Genomic DNA, 20,805 nt, shown 5'->3' on the forward strand with positions numbered 1-20,805 from the left:
CTTGTTACTCTACATTTTCCCCCTTGGTATGTTCTGGAAGTTATGATTGGAGTAATTAATACAATTAAACTTTATATATCTGCATATTTGAGTTTTGCTTATTATAGAACATAGTATTTGTTTCAGATGTGCAATAGAATTTGATATTTTATCTGTTGTGAAATCACTACAATTAAGTCTGGTGATAGTTAAAATCTGTCACGTATATAGTTACTAATTTTTTTTTTTCTTGTGAAGAGGACTTTTAAGATGTACTATCTTAGCAACCTTCAAATATTCAATATAGTGTTTTTAAAACTTGTTTTTTCTTCCAGTTTTATTGAGATATAATTGACATAAAACACTGTGTAGTTTAAAGTGTACAGCATGATGATCAGTATACATCATGAACTGATTATCATAATGGGGTTAGTGACCATCCATGGTCTCATATAAATACAACATTAAAGAAATAGAGAAAATAGCTTTTTTTCTTGTGGAAAAAACATGTAGGATTTACTCTTGTCTTTCATATGTATCATACATCTTATGTACATTTTATCCTTAAAACTTACGTATACCTGGAATTTTGTACCTTTTGACTACCTTCTTTCAATTCTCCGCCTGCCCCCACCCCCAGTCTTCCACCTCTGGTAGCCAAAAATTTGAAATTTTTTTGTTGATTTGTTAAGTATAATTGACTACAAAACTCAGTTCCTTATACACTATACACTGATTCAATGTTTGCATTGCATATTTAAAAATGGTACTGTCATAAGTCTAGTTGGCATCTGTCACCATAAAAATATATTACATAATTATTGGCTGTATTTCTCATAGGTACATCACATTATCTGTGGCTCATTTATTTTGTGTCTGATAGTTTAGACCTCTTAATCTCCCTTGTATGTTTCATCTTCCCACCCTCTTCCCCTCTGGTAACCGCCTCTTCTCTCGGTCTATGACTCTGTTTCTATCTAGTTATGTTTATTCATTTGTTTTGTTTTCTAGATTCCATTTATAAGTTAAATCGTACAGTATTTGTTTTCCTCTGACTTTTTTAGCTTAGCCTAATATCATCTAGGTCCATCAGTGTTGTTGCAAATGACAAGATTGCCTTCTTTTTTTTATGGCTAATATTCCATGGTATATATGTATGCTGCATCTTCTTTATCCATTTGTCTATTGATGGGAACTTAGATGCCCTCCATATCTTGGCTGTTGTAAATAAAACTGCAGCGTGACGGTTGCATAAATCTTTTTGAATTAAGTGTTCTTGTTTTCATTGGGTAAAAACACAAAAGTGAAACTGCTGGAACTTGTAGTTCTATTTTTAATTTTTTGAGGACCCTTCATACTGTTTTCCATAGTAGCTGTGCCAGTTTACACTCCTGTCAGAAGTGCACAGTGTTCCCATCTCTTCACATCCTCTCCAACACTTGTTACCTCTGGTCTGGTAATAGCCATTCTGACAGGTGTGAAGTGATATCTCATTGTGGTTTTGATTTTCATTTCCATGATGATTAGTAATGCTGAGGCCATCTATGTGTCTTTGGGAAAATGTCTATTCAGAGCTCTGCCTATTTTTTAATCAGAATGCTTTTTTTTTTTTTTTACTATTGAGTTGTCAGAGTTTTTAAATGTATTTTGGATATTAACCCCTTATTAAATACATGATTTGCAAATATTTCCTTCCACTCAGTAGGTTGTCTTTTCATTTTGTATGTTCTAAATACCAGTTTTTTGTAGGTAATATGAATTGCACATACCTTTTCATTCACAATCACTCTAAGAAATGTTTTCCCTTCAAGTCACTCCCTTTACTTTTCTCTACAGAAATCACTTTTGGTTTCTAAAATTATAGATTAGTTTTGGCTTGTTTTTCATTATCATTTAAGAAATCATGCAGTATTAGACTTTTAATTATAGCTTCTTTACTCAGCTTTATACTTATGTGATACAGTAATGGTTTTTGTTACATATTACAGTAGTTTGTTCATTTCATATCATCATGATATTCTTTTGGATGACTGTTATAACAATCTGTTTATCTTTTATTTTTGATCAACATTTGAGTTATTTCCAGGATGGGGCTATTTAAAATAATTTTACTCTGAACTTTCTTTGCATATCTTTTGGTAGAAGTGTGCATATTTTCTGGATGGTAGTGCTGTGTCACAGGATATATTCAAGTTCAGCTTTAATAAATACTACCAAAAAGTTGTCTGTGGTGGTTTCCAGTTTATACTCCTATCAGAATAAGTGCCTTTTGGGGTTCACAGTACTTCTTGAATATATGGCTTGATGACTTTGGTCAGTTATGGAACATTTGCCATTATCTCTTCAGCCAATGACTCCAAGTACCCCTTTGTTAATTCTTTTTACCAAGTCTCATGTATCTCTTCATTCTCTTCTGTATGTTTTGCCTTTTTATCTCTCCATACTTAGTTCAATATTTTCTTCTGGCCTGTCTTCCATTCCCATAATTCTCATTTACATTGTGTCTAATTGATATATTAAACTCATTCATTAAGTTCTTAATTTCATTTATTGTGTTTTTCCAGTTTCAAAATTTACATTTGATTATTTTATATATTGTAATTCTTCTTTAGGATCCTCTATCTTGTCATTGAAATTCTTTAATATGGTAATTATAGTTATCTTGAAATTCATGCTGCTAAGTCACTTCAGTCGTGTCCGACTCTGTGCGACCCCATAGATGGAAGCCCACCAGGCTCCCCCGTCCCTGGGATTCTCCAGGCAAGAACACTGGAGTAGGTTGCCATTTCCTTCTCCAATGCATGAAAATGAAAAGTGAAAGGGAAGTGGCTCAGTCATGTCCGACTCTTAGCAACCCCATGGACTGCAGCCTACCGTGCTCCGCCGTCCATGGGATTTTCCAGGCAAGAGTACTGGAGTGGGGTGCCATTGCCTTCTCCCTGTGTACACTGACTTGACTTAAATTCTTTGCCTCCCTTACCTTGCTGGACACTGACTTGACTTAAATTCTTTGCCTTCTTTACCTAGCTGATGCTGCTCTTTGCTATTTAAGACTTATCCCTGATTTTTCTCCATTCTCATTGAAACTTGTGTGTTATAACCTATTCCTTGGTAGCCTCTCTGTCCATTCTAAATGTCTAATGAGAAATTCTCCTTAAAATTAATCTGGGCTTGAGACTTTGCTTGTGGTCCAGTGGTTAAAAATCTACCTACCAATGCAGGGGACCAGGTTTGATCCCTGGTCTGAGAAGATCGATCCTACATGCCACGAGGCAGCTAAGCCTGTGCACCACGACTCCTGAGCCAGAGCTCTGGAGCCCGTGTGCTGCAGCGATTGAAGCCCATGAGCCTTAGAACCTGTGCTCTGCAACAGCAGCCACTACAATGAGGGGCTTGTGCACCACCACTAGAGAGTAGCCGCTGCTCGCCACATCTTAGAGAAAGCCCGTGCACAGCAATGAAGACCCAGTGCAGCCAAAAGTAAACAGATTTTTAAAATTAATAAGTAAGTAAAATAAAGTTGACCTGGACTAGTCATGGAAGAAAGCAGCCATGAGGCAACATGCTTTGTTTGTTGTTGTTGAAACTGCCTTTTAACCACATTTAAAACATAATCCAGAACTTTGCCTGTTGTTTGCAGGCCCCACATAATCTGGCTGTCCCTTGCCTCAGCTCTACCAGCAACATGCTTTTTAAGCAGTGACTGTCTAACAGTATATTTCTCCTGCCTTACCTTCCTTTTCTCCCCACTCCAACCTTTTAAGAATTCTGCTAATGATTCCAGCATGAAAATTTCAGGTTAGAAAGGTAGGAATGTCATAAGGGAATCTGGGGAGAGTGTTAATGTCCATGAAGCACCCTTTATATGGTATCTTACTGCTGACAGTCTAGCTGATCCATGTGTTGTAAGGTATTTGCAGATTTAGGAAGGAAGGATCCTCAGGGTTGATAGAACCTAGATTTTCAGAGTTGCCACTAATAACAGTGTCTTCCTTTCTATATTACATCCTCCCGTTATAGGTGTTTATCCATCGCTATTAGAACTATTGGTCTTTTGCACAGAGTACGACAAATACTTTGCCCTTCACCATCTTCCTTTTATGTTTACTTTGTCTTAAATATATCTTTTTTTTTAATTCCCCAGGCTGCCAGTACACCACTGAATCCTTTAAGTTTTCAGTGTGAATTTGTAAAGCTCAGAATTGACCTTCTACAAGCCTTCTCTCAACTTATCTGCACTTGTAATAGCCTCAAGACAAGCCCCCCACCTGCAATCGCCACAACTATTGCCATGACCTTAGGGAATGACCTTCAGCGGTGTGGTCGCATCTCCAATCAGGCATGTCTTAACTGTATTTTCAGTGCAGTTTTTATTTACACTTTAGAAGTTTTTGAGGTTAGTTGTGAGATCAAAAAAATTGTGAAATTTAGAAATCAGTGGTTTGACTCATAGGCAACAGCAAATGTTTATAAACTCATCTGTCTTGCAAAACACAAGCTATGAAAGCTTATTAAAATGACAGAATGATTGATGATACCTCACTCCATGCTATATATTTATATAAAGAGAAAGGATTTTAGTAGAACTTTGAAGAAGCTAAAAATGCACTGGTTTTTGTTTCTGTACATGGTATGTAAATTATTATAATCTTACGCCCATTTGTGGTTTCATTTGCCACCTTTATTAATCCTCAACAGTTCATAAAACTGAGTGAACTGAAAATGAAAAAGAGTTGAAGCATTTTTTGCCTTTTTTAATTGAGGATTTTTCCTTAGGTTTCAGTGTTTGTGTTGTTTACACAATAATGATAGCATGTTTGTTTATTTATCATAATTGATATGTTTCCTTCTTTATAGATGAAGCTGTCCATGGAAGAATTCCGAAGCCTTGCTTCCCGATATGGGGATCTTTATCAGGCATCTTTTGATGCTGATTCGGCAACTCTGAGGAATGTAGAACTGTATCCTAAACTTGCCTGATATTTCTTGTTCATCGGAAGTATTCTTTTAAATGTAGAATAAATACTTCAGATATGCTTAACTAAAATATACATTAGATAACTAAAATATACATTAAATAACAGATTTACAATGTGAAAGTCACTCAGTCATGTCCGACTCTTCGCAACCCCATGGACTATACAGTCCATGGAATTCTTCAGGCCAGAATACTGGAGTGGGTGTCCGTTCCCTTCTCCAGGGGATCTTCCCAACCCAGGGATCAAACCCAGGTCTCCCGCTTTGCAGGTGGATTCTTTACTAGTTGAGCCACCAGGGAAGCCCACAAATTTACTGTAAGTAATGATTTTTTTTTTTGAAATCTAGTATGAAAAGTATAATTATACTTTTCTTTTTCAACCAAGCTTTTTAAAAGGTGGTGACTCAATGGTGGGTGGTCTTTTTCCCTCTTGAGTATCCACAACCAAGGTCTGATGAGTTTTGAGGTCTTTGTGCTCACTTGAGTTACAAAACATTTTTCCACCAGAGAGCCATTTTCTCTCTTGCCTCACCTTCTTTTCTTCACAGCTAACAACCCTAGATCCCATCACCTTTATTAATGATATATTCAGTTGTTTCAGTCATCACTTTTGTTCCCTAAGCCATCTTTAGTTCCCCATATTTTTTTATTAGCAGCCTTAGATCCTTTTTGAAAAGGAAAGAGATAAATTGATTTTTAGTTGTGGGACCTGTACATCAATAATTTATGGCAATTTCCCTTACCCGATGGAAAACCTAATAAATGCTATGGACTCTCTCCCCTGAAAAATGCATATATGCACATACCCTCCCAGAGTTTGCATATCATTTCAGGAGGGTTAACAGATCCCTTGAGCCCCAGCCTAGGAATCTCCAGGGTAACCACTCTACAGACCCTTATTGTGGTGGTGGTTTTTAACGTTTATTGGTGAAACGCCTGTATCTAAGATAAAGAGCTTTTGTGAGTGAATCACAGAGCCTGTTGCTTGGGTTCCTCTTTCCAACATGAACCTCTGAAGCACCCTTCCTAGAACTATTACAGACAACATATATCCCTTAAAAGGAAAAAAAAACAAAACTGCCACAGCCTGTTTGAATTAGTAACATAGTTACCTTCACCAGGAATATGGTGATTTTCATCTTGCCTTATTTAATATTCAAATATAAAGTCTGTAGTACATTTCTCTATTATCACGTATAACGTATAACCTTAACATAATTCAGACAGCAGCAGAGCTGTCTACTGATATCTCATGCAATTGAAGCCCTCATTTTGGACCCAGAATCAGCAAGGTATTTTTTTTTAAGGCTTTCATTTTTTATCTACAATTTATTTGGCTTTCAGGCCTTCATTGTAGTGTGCAGTGTCTTTGTTGCATCCTGTGGGATCTTTTGTTGTGGTGCCCGGACTCTCTGGTTGGGCATGCAGGCTCAGCAGTCGTGGCCCCTGGGCATCTCTCGTGGCACGTGGACTCTGGAGCTCGCAGGCTTAGCAGTCGTGGCCCTTGGGCATCTCTTGTGGCACGTGGACTCTGGAGCTCGCAGGCTCAGCAGTTGTGGCCCTTGGGCATCTCTCGTGGCACGTGGACTCTGGAGCTTGCAGGCTCAGCAGTTGTGACGTGCAGGCTGAGTTGCTCTGCGGCAAGTGGAATCTTAGTTCCTCAACCAGGGATCGAACCCATGTCCCCTATTTCTCAGTATATTATCAGTGAAGCATTCTATTTTTTTAATTATTATTTTTTTACAAAAGGATGTCTATTATAATATTCATTCATTTATTTTTTGAACTTTAACTTTTTGTCTTGTATTGGGTCATAGCTGATGAACAATGTTGTGGTAGTTCCAGGTGAACAGCGAAGGGACTCAGCCATACATACACATGTATCCGTTCTCCCCTAAACCGCGCTTCCATCCAGGCTGGCACGTAACACTGAGTAGAATTCCATGTGCTGTGCAGTAGGTCTTTGTTGCTTATCCGTTTTGAAGACAGCAGTGTGTACATGACCTTCCCAAACTCCCTAACTATGCCTTCCCCCTGACCCCCGGCAACCATAAGTTTGTTTTCTAAGTCTGTGAGTCTCTTTCTGTTGTATAAGTTCATTTGTATCATTTCTTTTTAGATCCCACATATAATGGATGTCATATGATAATACTCCTTCTCTGTCTGACTTTCTTCACTCAGTGCGACACTCTTCAGGTCCATCCATGTTGCTGCAGGTGGCATTATTTCATTCTGTTTAACGGCTGAGTAGTATTCCATCGTACATATACCGCATCTTTATCCATTCTTCTGTCAATAGACATTTAGATTGTTTCCATGTCTTGGCTATTTAAACAAAGCATTTTAAATTTCTCTATCCTAAAGCATTGGCTTAACCATTTTTTTTCTAGGCAGTATCAAAATCCTGGCCTTCTGTTTTGAAGTCCTGTCTACTCTCAGACTAGGCCACTTGGCTGTTTTTTTTCCCACTTACCTGATTCATTCCAAACTTTTTAGAATACTGCGTGAGAGAAAATCTCCATGACCTTGAGGTCAGCAAGGACACAAATAGCAGTTACTATCAAGAAAAATATGTTTAATTGGATTTAAAAATTTAAACTTCTACTCTTTGAAAGATGCCACTAAGAAAATGAAAAGATAGGTTGCAGGGTGAAATTATTCTCAAACATATTCTGTCAAAGTTCTTGTGTTCAGAATATTAAGGAAACCATACAACTCAAGATAACCCAATTTTTAAGAATTGACAAGATTTTTTTTTTTAGATTGTATTTATTTATTTAGCTGTGCTGGGTTCTCGTTGCTGCTCAGGCTTTTCTCTAGTTGGGGCAAGCGGGGGTCCTCTCTAGTTGTGGTGTGTGGGCTTCTCATTGAGGAGGCTCATCTTGTTGCAGAGCACAGGCTATAGGGTGCTCGGGCTTCAGTAGTTGCGTCTCCTGGGCTTTAGAGCACAGGCTCAGTAATTGTGGGGCATGGGCTTAGTTGCTCCACGACCTGTGGGATCTTCCTGGATCAGGGATCGAAGCTGTGTTTCCTGCACTGGCAGGTGGATTCTTTAGCCCTGGGCCACCAGAAAAGCTCTTGACAAGAGATTTGAAGAGACACTTCAAAAAAGAAGACATATTAATGTCCAATAAGCACATAACAAGATGCTTAGTATCATTAAATATCAGGAAAATGCAAATTAAAATCACAGTGAGATAAACACCCACTAGAACAGCTAAAGTTAAAAAGCCCTCTAATGCCAAGTATTAATTAGTTGTAAGAGCTTGAATTCATACATTGTTGGGACTACAAAATGATTCAGCCACTTTGAAAACTGTTTGGCAGTTACCATATGACCACCAGTTCTATGCCTGCTTACTTAAGAGAAAAACATTTTTACAGAGACCTATACACAAATTTTCTTAGCAGCTTTATTTATAACAACAAAAATTGGAAGGAGCCAAATATGTCAAGAGACGAGTGAGCAAATAAATTGTAGTATATCCATACAGTGGAATATTTAGTCAGTTCACTCAGTCACGTCCAACTCTTTTCAACCCCATGTACTGCAGCACACCAGGCCTCCTTGTCCATCACCAACTCCCAGAGCTTGCTCAGACTTAACGTCCATTGAGTTGGTGATGCCTTCCAACTATCTCATCCTCTGTCGTCCCCTTCTCCTCCTACCCTCAATCTTTCCCAGAATCAGGGTCTTTTCCAATGAGTCAGTTCTTTGCATCAGGTGGACAAAGTATTGGAGTTTCAGCTTTAGCATCAGTCCTTCCAATGAATACCCAGGACTGATCTCCTTTAGGATGGACTGGTTGGATCTCCTTGCAGTCCAAGGGACTCTCAAGAGTCTTCTCCAACACCACAGTTCAAAAGCATCAATTCTTTGGCACTCAGCTTTCTTTATAGTCAAACTCTCACATCCATACATGACTGGAAGAACCATAGCCTTGACTAGACAGATCTTTGTCAGCAAAGTAATGTCTCTGCTTTTTAACGTGCTATCTGGGTTGGTCATAGCTTTTCTTCGAAGGAGCAAGCATCTTTTAATTTCATGGCTGCAGTCACCATCTGCAGTGGTTACTGGGGTTCTGACTAGGAAAGGTGCATTTTTGTGATTTTGTAACATATCTTAGTAAAATTTATTTTTAATTAAAGGAACACTCCTTTTGTATTGAAGGTGGAACAATGGATTCTGGTTTTTTACCCTTTTATTAGGTCACTTTGTCAAAGACCTTAAAATCATCACGCTTTGTTGTGTGGTGTAGTTTTCCTTAAAGTTCACCATATAAATGAGGTTTGGTTCTTGTCTTAATGCAACTTAAGAGGTAGTACAGAGTAGGGAACAAAGCTTAGGAGCCAGCCAGATACTCATGCGCTTACAGCTAGGAGTGAGTAAATCCCTTATGACTCACTCCTAGCTGTATGAATATAGACATGTGATTTCATCTCCCTGAGCCTGTTATACATAAACTCTAGGTAAGTAATGATGCCTGTCTCTTAAGAGTGGTTGTGCTGGTGAAGTGAAAAACCTCTATAAAGTACCTAGCTGAAGCACCTTGCGCATAGTAGGCATTAAAAGGATAATAAGGGAGTGATAAGAGAAGTATTAACACAACATAGTTACCTGTATTGCATTTTCTAATAGCCCTGTTGAAGTTTAGTTAGAATGCAGTTTTGCCACCTCTTTCCATTTAGAAATACTTCGAAAAATATCTCTGGGTTTGGGGCAGTAGAGAGAAAATTGAAGAAATCTGGATAAAACTTTTTCCAGCGTGTTCCATATGGTAGCTCTCTGCTGACCATTCTTGAGCATTTCACCTGCTTGCTTTGGATTCATGCCATTTTTCCTGCTGTGAATACCCTCCACACTTTTCATCTCTTCACATCTTATCCTTGCTACTTGTGTAGTGATTTGTCCAAGATTGATGTCTTCTATGACATTCCTCAACTCCTTCCATAATCTGATGACTTGCATATCTTTATTGCTTATTTGGCCCTTGTCTGCTGGCTTTATTGATAGTTACCTTTTCAGATATCTTTTGTCTGTTTCACCTCATGGCAGGAACAATTTTTAATTAAACATTTTTCATCTAGCTAACAACCAAAGTGATTAAGACTTGTATAATTTGAAATCAGGTCTGGATTTGCATTCCAGCTTGTCACTTATTGTGACTGAAGGCAAATTACTTCACGTCTCCAAGCCTCAGTTTTCTCATCTGTGAAATGAAAATAACAGTGTCTACTTCGTTATTTTAAAGATTAAATGAGTGTGTGGAAAGTACCTGACACATTTTGACATTAAATTACTGTTTTCGTTGATTCATTGATACTGATTTTTGACTTCAGTTTCCAGGAATATGGGTCTACAGGAGCAGCCCATGCTGATAGTGAATATGAGAGAAGAATGATGTCTGTATATAATCATGTCTTGGAGGAGGTGGAATCGCTCAATCGGAAATACACCCCTGTTTCTTACATGGCAAGTCGCATTGGTTTCATTGAGGTTTTATTATGTGGAAGTGAGTTTTTGTCTGTCTCTGGCGCTTACTGTGTTGTGACTTCAGCACGTTAATCTCTCTGCCTGTTTTATAACAGGGTTAGTACAGTACTTGAGGCATGGTAGTTGTGAGGATGGTAATCTGTGAAAGCTGCTACTTAACACATCTGTAGTGGCCACGTAGTCACACAAACATGTCAAATCTGCTCTCCCAGAACGCAGATGAAACTATTTTTCCCCCTTTTTAAACTGTTTAACTGAGATTGCAGTTGTTCTCAACCTTGGCTACACTCTAGAATCACTTTGGAAGCTTTTTAAAAAATACATCAATATCCAGGCCCCACCACAAACCAGTTAACTTTGAATCTCTGCGAGGCCCAGACATTAGTATTTGTAAAAGCTCCCAGGTGATTCTATCATGACACAAGGGTTAAAAACCACTGGTCAATTAAAACAGAAAGAACTGGGCTTATTATCTGACTGTCAGTAAATCAGTTCCTGCCAGGCGATGCCAGTGCTGTCCTTTAGTACACCTGGCCACTTAGCCTGCTGAATCTCTGGTGCCTTTGGTTCTGTTGAGCACCTGCTCTTTATCCCCTGACTTTGCAATCACAGAAGACACTTGACACTCTTACCCAGATTTCCTCCTCCCTGTCTGGCCATTTCTCCAATGTCATATTCAACTCAGGTTCCTATAAAAAAACAGACATAGTACCTTAAGCAATGGCCATTTTCTCAGAGTTCTACAGGCTGAGAAGTCCAGAATCAGGGTGCCCACCAGCTTGTTTCGTGGTAGGGCTCTCTTGCTAGCCTGCCAGCTGTTTTCTTGCTGTGTCCTTAGGAATTGGAGGGAGAGGAGGCTCTGATGTCTTTTTCTCTTCTCCCGTCACGGGAACCCCACCCTCATGTCCTCATCGAAACTTAATGACTTCCCAAAGGCCCACCCTCAAATATCAGCACATTGGGAGTTAGGGCTTCAGCATGTGGGTCTGGACCCAGCAGCACATTCAGCCCGCAGCACCGCCTTTGAAATTCACACCCTGGAGGCGTCCCTTGTGCTGCCCACACCCTTGCGCTGCCCACATACTGGGTGCTGATTCCCTGTAGCTCTCTTCTGTATCCTGCTCTCCTCATTCTGAACTTGTCATTCATCAAGTGTTTTAGAAAAAATTGACAGGATGTGTCATTAAAGAGTCAGATTAGATATCAAGGTTAGAGACTCTGCTTTACACACTGCTTTCCACATTAGATTGTCAGTATGTATGTGCTGAATTGAAATGACATAGGTAGCTGTTTGATACTGAAATTGGTTGCTAAGGACGGTTGTAAAGATAATCTTTGTAGGAAATAGACATATTTGTGTGAGACATTGGTTAAAATATTTTCGTATTTCCTCTAAGCTCCACCCTAAGAAGTTAAATAAATGCCACACAGTAACTTGAGTTTGATACATTTGAACCCACTGAATATAATGGAAGAAATGGGAATTTTCTGCTCAGTAGGTGTGCAATGTAAGAGAAGACCCCTCGGGTCAAGTTTTACTGCTGCCAATCAGCAGATCATGATTTGAGGCAGATTTCTAATATCCTTTTCTGTGATGTGGAAAAATATCTACCTCATGGAGTTTTTGTGAAGTTTAAGTGAGATAATGCCTAATGCCTATCACATTGTCTGGCCCAGCATAAAAAGAGTGGTTACTAAATCTTGATTCCCTTTCCAAATTGTCTTTTATAGATTTGGTACTTTCTGAACCCAAAATTCAGTTCAACAAGTATTTATTGAATCCTAGGAATAGAAAAATGACGAAGAGGATCTTCCCTCAAGTTGTCCATAGTCTGATAAGAAAGAAAGATTCTGTAAGCAAATACAGTTCCTGTGCAGTGATGGAGCTCTGTGCAGAGTAGAGCTGCGGCACAAAAAGGAGAGTAATTCACGCTGAAGGGTGGGGAAAGCAGGTGAGGTGCGAGCCAGAGAGAAGATGAGCTTGCATGTGGGTTTTCCAGGCAGGTAAGGAAGTGTGGAGAATGCGAGGCAGAAGACGGTATGTTCTAAAGCAGAGGCAGAAAATAGCATGATGTCTCCTGGGAACAGTGTGTTACTGCTGCAGTATAATGCCCAGGCTTGGGACTAGAGAGGTGGTGGGCAGAGGCCAGATGACAAAAGGCTCTGAACACAGTCTTCAGGAGTTTGGACCTTATCCCCTAGGCAGTGGGGGCCCTCTTTAGGAATTTTACATGGGGGTGGGAGAGAAGTGGTTAAGCTAAGACTGTACATTATGGCTCTGTAGAAACAGAACAGGCCGTGGCCTGGAGGGCATGGAATTAGAAGAGTGGTTACAAGACTCCTGCAGTTATCCAAAGTAAGGGCCACACGGATAAAATGGGAGGAAGAATGAGAAGAACAGATACATAAAGAGTGTTCAGGTGTAATATTTTCAAGGCTTGGTTTTGTTTTGTTTACTTTAAATCAGATGTGAGAGGATGCAGACATGACCTCTGGGTTTCCAGCTTAGAAGACCCTGTGCACAAGTGGTTGATACTTTACTGAGACAGAATACAGAGGGACAGTGGGAGAGGTGAAGGTTTTGTTTGTAAACCTGTCAAACCTAGACAGTTGGATAATAGGTCTGGTGTCAGAAGGAGATAGACTGCGATGCATGGAAGTTATCATGACATAGAGATTTTTCATGTCCTGGGAGTGAAGAAAATTGCCTGTGAAGAACAAGTGGACCGAGAAGACAAAAGGACTGACGTGTCAACACTGAAGGAACAAGCAAAGGAAGAGAATCTTAGGGCAGAAGATGGGAGAAGGGAGCAGGCAGAAACAGTGAGGGCAGGGGCCGTGAAGGGGCATTTCGTGGAAGAGGACCATTGTCAGGTGCCGCAGAAATGTCAGAAAAATCCAAAGGCTGAAAAGTATTGGGTTTGCAATGAAGAGAGTATTGGAGATGGACTAGTCCTCCTAGCAGGTTACTAACCATGCCGTGTGGTTATCATACCATGGGATATGAGATGTGATTTCACATCTCCAGACTGGCACGTTGACAGTTACCTGCAACTACATACCTCTGGGGTGGGCCCAGGGGCTGTAAATCTCTGACCTCAGCAGGAGTGATTGACAGATGTATGAGTTCCTAAGTGTTATCTCTGGTAACCTGCTTGGTGTGTACTTTCGTAATAATCATGAACATTGGAAGTTTTAAACTTCTTCCTGAAAGTAACTATTCATTGATGAAATTTGGAAATTTATTTTCACTTCATTTTTCTTTTTTTTTCCCCCAGCATACAGCATGCCTCTGCAATGCCATCATCTCTTTGCTGAAAGTTCCTCTTTCATTTCAGAGATATTTTTTCCAGAAACTTCAGTCTACCAGCATCAAGGTAATATAGGATGAACACTCAGGGTTAATGTAGTTTAATACTTTCTTCTGAAGATGACAGGGAGCAGAACTCTGTTTCGGGATCTTACCTTTGGTTTAGATAAAACTTACACTCTTCAGTTGTAAGCCTTTCCTTCATCAACTGATTTAGGAGTTAAACCTTCTCTCCTTTCTTACCTGACAGCACCCAATGCAGTGTGATAGGCATTTGGGTACCTGAAGTTCTGACCTGTCTTCAAGAATGATTTGAGTGGTATTCATCATAGTAGCCCACAAGGATCTTGAGCTGAATCCATGTCTAATCAGCCTGTTCAAACCCAACTTAGAATGAATCAGGTCCAGTGAAACATTACCAGCCCTACCTCCAGAGCATTTTTTTCTGTGAATAACAAGTTTTGAGGAGCTGGTCAGTGAGTAAGCCACTCAAAATTTAAAAGCTGTTTTGATTCAAAGAATGAAATTGTTGGGAAAGAGGGGAATTGTCACTTTCAAGAGATTCCCTGGATTATCCGTATCAGTAAATGTCTTCAGCGTACTTTTGGATCCATTTGAATGTTTTTGACTGCACATGATAGAACATTCCATTTCAGAATGACATGAATAATAAGGAAAATTGATTATCTAGATAAGAAGTCCTAAAGGCACCATGTCTCCAGGGTTGATTAGTTTAATGGCTCAACAACATTATCAAAAAGATCCAATTTCTTCCCTCATTTTATTTAAGTAAGATTTGAGCTTTCTATAATTAAAGTGTATTTAGCATTCTTAATATGTTTTTGAAAGAAAAACTAGTGAGGTTAAAAATGTCTTTGGCTTAAAAAAAATTTCATTGGAAATTGACTTTTTTTTTTTTTTTGGGAAATTGACTTTTATACCATGGTGACTTGGTGGTGTATGTAATCCTAGAATTTTGGAGTCATTTGCATTTGCATTTAGTCTATTTAAAATTACCTAAGGCCAAAGAGACAGCAACTGGACATGAAAATTTCCATAGTGCATTTCCCTGCTGGAGTTGGTTCATTGTCAAAGAAGTGCCCCACCTCATAAATTGGGAGAGAGAGAAGGGCCCTTACTGTTCTCTAATCCTCTGTTCCCCTCTGTTGGGGGTAAATTCAAATAAACAAAAATTGGTATTTTAAAAGAGGCGCTGGGGATAAGGAACCGTAGACTTTAAAGGTACAACTGTCTGGTTGTCCCAGCAGTCAGGTCATTAAAGGGGGATGTGTGTCTCTGTGTGCAAATACCATTTTAATCTGTGATCAGCGAATGGCACAGGTGTGTTTGTTGGAAGGAAGCTTGCTTTCGGTTGTGAGCATTCATTTTGGTGTTGGCTTTCCAGCTTGCCCTGTCACCGTCCCCCCGGAACCCTGCAGAGCCCATCGCGGTCCAGAATAACCAGCAGCTGGCGCTGAAGGTAGAGGGGGTCGTCCAGCATGGGTCTAAACCCGGACTCTTCCGCAGAATTCAGTCCGTCTGTCTGAACGTGTCCTCCACACTGCAGAGTAAATCCGGGCAGGACTACAAGGTAATGTAGAAAAGAGGCAGAGCTGTGATGCAGGTTTTATCAACTCACTGATGGAAGTTTTCCATGGTTAAGCAGACAGTACTTCACCTTCCAAAGGACACAGATGGACATAAGTTAAAAGCACGTATTGTGGTGTGAGGGAGCTAATCAGCAACACTTCTCTTTTCCCTGCATGAACCAGTTGACAGACAAAGCATCCAGGCAGTGGAGTGTCACCCCTGTTAGAGCTGGAGGAAGCTAGCTCAGTTCCTGGCAGCAAGGACTGCCTAGCCTTGTAGCTCTGAATTGCGTTCTCCCACCAGCCTCCACCACTGGAGAAGGCAATGGCACCCCACTCCAGTACTCTTGCCTGGAAAATCCCATGGACGGAGGAGCCTGGTGGGCTGCTGTCTATGGGGTCGCACAGAGTCGGACACGACTGAGCGAGTTCACTTTCACTTTCACTTCACCAGCCTCCACCAGTACATACAAGAGCCTGCCCCGTGAAACTAGGAGGAGCAGTACCCTGAAGCCCAAAGGAGAAGGGAGGGAGAAGGTGCTTAGCACCCCAAGTCCAGCCCCCACCCCAGAACCTACCAATCGGTAGCATTCACCTTCTCCCCTAGACACAGGTACTGTTCATCTAATGAAAGGTCCCTCCACATGGAGGGAAGCATCAGGAGTGGGGAATAACTTCTCCCTAACCCTTTGACCCCAAAAGAACACATCTGTTTATTTTTCCTTTAAGTAAATGGTAGCATGTTCAAAAAAAAAAATTACTATATTGATATGCAATGATCAGATGAAGTAAAACCTCTTGTTAAGGATTTAGACTTAGGAATGTGCTGCTTTGAGAAATCATGAGGTAGATTAGCCAAAATCATGCTTACTTTGTTAGTCAAAGCTGAGATTCTGAATCTGTGCCCATGAGACACCAACGTTCCAAATGTAAAATGTTCTGTCTTTATAGACATCTCTTGCCAGTTGCTTGGAGATTTGTTCATCCTAAGTGGAACAAGGAAACAAGTGCGCAGTTGTGTGAACAGAGTTGTTTAAATGCCCAAATGGGTTTATTTGTCGGCGTCCGTGAGCTCAGGTCCAGAGCAAGGCAAATGGGGTATCAGTAAAGATGTAAAATAACAGCCACAGGAAGGTCTGGTGTAAGCCATCACTGCTTGCCTTACTTTGGTGACTCTCTCTCTGGGGGCTCTGTACCCACCCTGAGAAGGCTCCGTCTTCATTCCCTCTCTCTCTTTTGACTTCCATGGCATAAAACGCAGCACCTTATGTGGCCACTCAGTAGATGTGTGGAGAATAAGGAAAAAATCATTTATTGTGTTTTTAGTACAATTTTCTTATGTTGCAGTGATCTCTGTTGTTACTCACAGAAGATCATAATGAGAATTTACATAGTTAGCTTATCCTTGTTTGCAGCTCTTTGCTCATTTTGAGTTTGAAAGAACAGTGGTGATTTCTGTTTTTCAAAAAACATACATTTAAATCGAGGTCTTTTCATTGTTGACTTTCCTCTCAAGAGACATTGCTGAAAGTCAAGAAGCTGATGTTAACAAGCCAGGTGGTACATGATTGCCTTGTAATGTTACTTGTAGTGAGGTTGCAGCTTAAAATGCATCATCCATTTAGAGGGATCAGGTTGCCTCCTAGGCCTGTTTCTGGTCCTTTTAAGGAAGTTCTTGTTTGGTGGACATATTCTTTAGGGAAATAAACATCCTACAGAATTTGAATGTGCAAATAAAAAACAAAAAAGGACTTACAGATAACTCTAAGATCTTGAATTGGTTGTCAACTTCATTTCATTAATGTAACATCAGTGTCTTTGGAAAACTGACCTCATGATAACTGCCTGCAGAGACCCAAAGCTTCAGGGCACGTTTATATAATTAATCATACAACAAAAACATAGAGAAATCAGGTCAAATATTCATTCTGATTACCTCTATATGCATTCTTAGAATTAGTGTCACTCTTGACGTACTTCGTCTTGGGTACAGATAAGGGTACATCCACAGGTGTTATTCTGTTCTGTGAAGGACAGAGGTTTGAATATCTAGCTAAATAAGTGAACCAATGTGTTCATAATATACTAATCAATATGTTTCATAATATACTGATAGTCTGAACAAGACACTGATTTGTTGGGACTTCCCTAGGAGTCCAGTGGTTAAGATTTCACCTTCTAAAGCAGGGGGTGCAGGTTCGATCCCTAGTCAGGAAGCTAAGATCTCACATATCTTAGGGCCAAAAACCCAAAACATAGAACAGAAGCAATATTGTAACAAATTAAAGACTTTAAAAATGGTCCACACGAAAAAAGAAAAAATCTTGAAAAAAAAAAACAGTCAATTTGTTAAAGGAGGAATCACTACTAGCTAGGATTTGGAGAAACTATATATTTACTCAACATTATGTTGTTCTTCTGTCTTCTAGATTTTAAACTCCCTGAAAAAGATGTTTGCATCCTCTTTCTTTAGAATATCTCTTCACAGGATAAAGAAAGATGGAAATTGGGTTGGGGTTAATCTAGCAAGTGTATGGGGAAGAGAACTTTCTCTTTTACCCTCAGGGTCTCCAGCTGGGCCTAAGATTGAATTGACATGAAGGCAGATTAACAGGAGAAAAGCACGCCAGTTTTATTAGCATTTTACATATATGTGGGCGTCTTCACAGAAGAATGAAGACCAAAGAAGTGACCAGGACAGAAAACTTAAATGCCTTTTTTTAGACACAAACAAAATATTCTTGACAAAATGACAAGACAGAGGGGTTTGGGGCTAGAGGCAGTAAGTCAAGGAGACTGTAAGGCAGGGAGATGTCTTGGGACAGTGCGGGGAGACCGTGGAAGGTGAGGGTTCTCTTCAGAGGCTGGTTTGTGCAGCTTCGTTTCAGTGATTCCCAGGCTCTGCTGCTAAGGATGGTCTTCCGTTCCCCGTGCAGGGAGGTTCCCTTTCTCATGGAGAATTTGACGTGTGTTTTAGGTTAAAAAAGGAGTGTGGGGGGCAGGTCAGAAAGCCCTTTCTGTATCTGTTGTTTTTCAAGTACCCTTAACTGCCTCAGCAGCCTACTTGGGGTGGCATGTTCTGAACCCTGTCACAAAACAGACGGCCAGCGTGAGAAGGTAGAGCATAAGAAGGTAGAGAGTGAGAAGGTAGAGGCAGAGGCAGCCCCTTCTGCTCAAGGACAGAGAGGAGGCATTGTCGCCTGATGATGGAGCGTGGAGGCCCTGGAGTCAGCCTGCCGGGGTTCAGATGCCTGCTGCCCCGCTCGTTAGCTGTGTGACCTTGGAGAAGTTACTCAACCTCCCTGCCTCAGTTTCCTCATTCATGAAGCATGGATCGTATTAATACCTACCTCTTGGTTGTTTGCAAGAGTTAAACAGTGCTGTCTTATCACCAGGGCTGGCTCACAGCATGCCCCTCTATGCGTGTCAGCTGTTGCTCTCATTTAACAATGTTTTCATTCCAGATACCCATTGACAATATGACCAATGAGATGGAGCAGCGGGTTGAGCCTCATAACGATTACTTCAGTACTCAGTTTCTGCTGAACTTCGCCATTCTTGGCACGCACAACATCACGGTGGAATCTTCTGTGAAAGACGCCAACGGTATCGTGTGGAAGACTGGTCCCCGCACTACCATATTTGTGAAGTCCCTGGAGGACCCTTACTCCCAGCAGATTCGCCTACAGCAGCAGCAGGCCCAGCAGCCGCTACAACAGCAACAGCAGCGAAATGCCTACACGAGGTTTTAGCCACGCAGCCGACGCACTGCAGACTTCCCAGGGACGGATCAGTTGGGCGAAGATAGTTTGCTTTTTCTTATGGATTAAGATATGAACGTTGGAATGCGGAATCCATTTATTCATTGGTTTCTGTAATGTAACATTCTTGGGAAAAAAAATTTTTTTTTTCTTAAAAATTTAGTTTGAGAAATAATTGGGGTCCTAACCAGAAAGATTTTTATTTTTTCCTGACTTCTTCTCCCACCAAGCCCTTCATCTCATCTTTAACACTTTTGTTGTTTTGCTGTGATTGCTTTTATTGTGGCTGAGCCTTTTCTTTTTCTTTCAGGAAAAGTCACATATTGGGATCGTTGAATTACTAAATTTGACTGCTTTTCTACCCAAATATATCACTTGCTGCCTGACATAGACCTCTAATTCTGAGCTGGGCCTTGGGAAATCCTAGTTCTGATCAGTAGGTGCTGGGTTTACTCAGGGCATAGAAACAGAGTCCTCCCATAGTTGGTTGGAGTTGAAAGTGTCCCCTGAAACATCTGGTCTTGTGGGTTCTGGGCATGACCGGTCTGGCAGAATTGAAACATCCTGCCGTATTATTTCAACTATTTACCTATCTTTTCCCTGCTAAAGCAATTTTAATTTATTGTTTTAGCATTTAATTGACCCAAACAGCAGCTAACAATTAGATAGAAAGATTGGAAATTAATAATTTGTTTTTTCTAATATGTGTGTGATTATATATAGTACAGACTTTTTGTTTATTTCTTAGAGTGAAAAAATCACCCACATTTAGTATCTTAATATTTTAAGTTAGGCGGGCAGATCCTTTCCTTTGATTGGTTAAGTTCTTCTTGGCAAGTTAGATAATGCTAGACTTGATTGTCTAGAAACTGCAGTCTCTTTATAATACAACCTCAGTGACTTGGAATGCTCAGGGAATAGATGTTTTCTGGTTAGGCCAGAAAACCGCTTTTTTTTTTCTGTTTCAATACTGGTTGAAAACCATTATGAAAGTAATAATAATAGACTTTCTTGTCTGAGCACGGTGTCCTAGATGTCATTTAACTGTTCCTTCCTGATTTGGGATCACTCAGTGCTTTGGGATCATGATTTCTAGACATCAGGGATCACAAGATCGCAGACACTGCTGATATGGGCACTTGGGCCAGAAGCTGCTCCCAAGGTGAAGCGCAGGGCACATTCCTGGAAGTTTTCTTTTAAAATAAATCTCTAAAATTTCTTTGCTCATCTTGCCTTTTTCTCTTTAAGGTTGATGTTGGCTTAAAGGAGGGGTAGAGTTTAAAGGAAAGAATGAATTTACGGGATTTGTGTGTATGTGTGATGTGATGGGGGGTGGGGGGCGGTGCGCACGGAGCTGGTGAACCTGATTGGCAGGTAACTCGGGTCCCTCTAAGGTCTCTTGGCTTCAGGAGCGGTTGTCCCAGCACAGCACTTCTGCCAGTGGCCTGGGCGTTGTCATAAAATGTGTGTAAATCCACCGCGTCCCATGTGCCTGACGTGCTTCAGATGCAGCCCGGATGTACGCAGTGCACCGGTGTGACAGTGCCTCGGAACGCACGCCTGGAGACTTGCCAGAAGAGAATGGGGGTGGGTGCAGAACCACTTGGCCGTCTACCCGGTGTGGTGGAGCCTGGGTTCCCCTGTGAGCGCTGGTGAGTGAGCCCAGTGGCCTGGGCAAGTCATGTCATTTCTCT

At 40.6% G+C, this 20,805-nt stretch overlaps 1 protein-coding gene across 1 annotated transcript in view; it reads left to right on the top strand.

Moving 5' to 3' along the window:
- INTS7 (integrator complex subunit 7) overlaps positions 1-20,330 on the top strand; it is an 83,519-nt gene extending 63,189 nt beyond the window's left edge. The window contains exons 14-20 of the mRNA XM_061383573.1: positions 4,124-4,318; positions 4,837-4,940; positions 6,181-6,249; positions 10,298-10,430; positions 13,730-13,828; positions 15,167-15,352; positions 18,815-20,330. Of these exons, the coding sequence (XP_061239557.1) occupies positions 4,124-4,318; positions 4,837-4,940; positions 6,181-6,249; positions 10,298-10,430; positions 13,730-13,828; positions 15,167-15,352; positions 18,815-19,102 (1,074 nt within the window). The 3' untranslated portion in view covers positions 19,103-20,330. The remainder of the gene's footprint in view (positions 1-4,123; positions 4,319-4,836; positions 4,941-6,180; positions 6,250-10,297; positions 10,431-13,729; positions 13,829-15,166; positions 15,353-18,814) is intronic.
- The last annotated feature ends 475 nt before the right edge of the window (positions 20,331-20,805 follow it).

Source organism: Bos javanicus, chromosome 16 (assembly GCF_032452875.1).
Source record: "Bos javanicus breed banteng chromosome 16, ARS-OSU_banteng_1.0, whole genome shotgun sequence".
NCBI classification, from domain to species: Eukaryota; Metazoa; Chordata; class Mammalia; order Artiodactyla; family Bovidae; genus Bos; species Bos javanicus.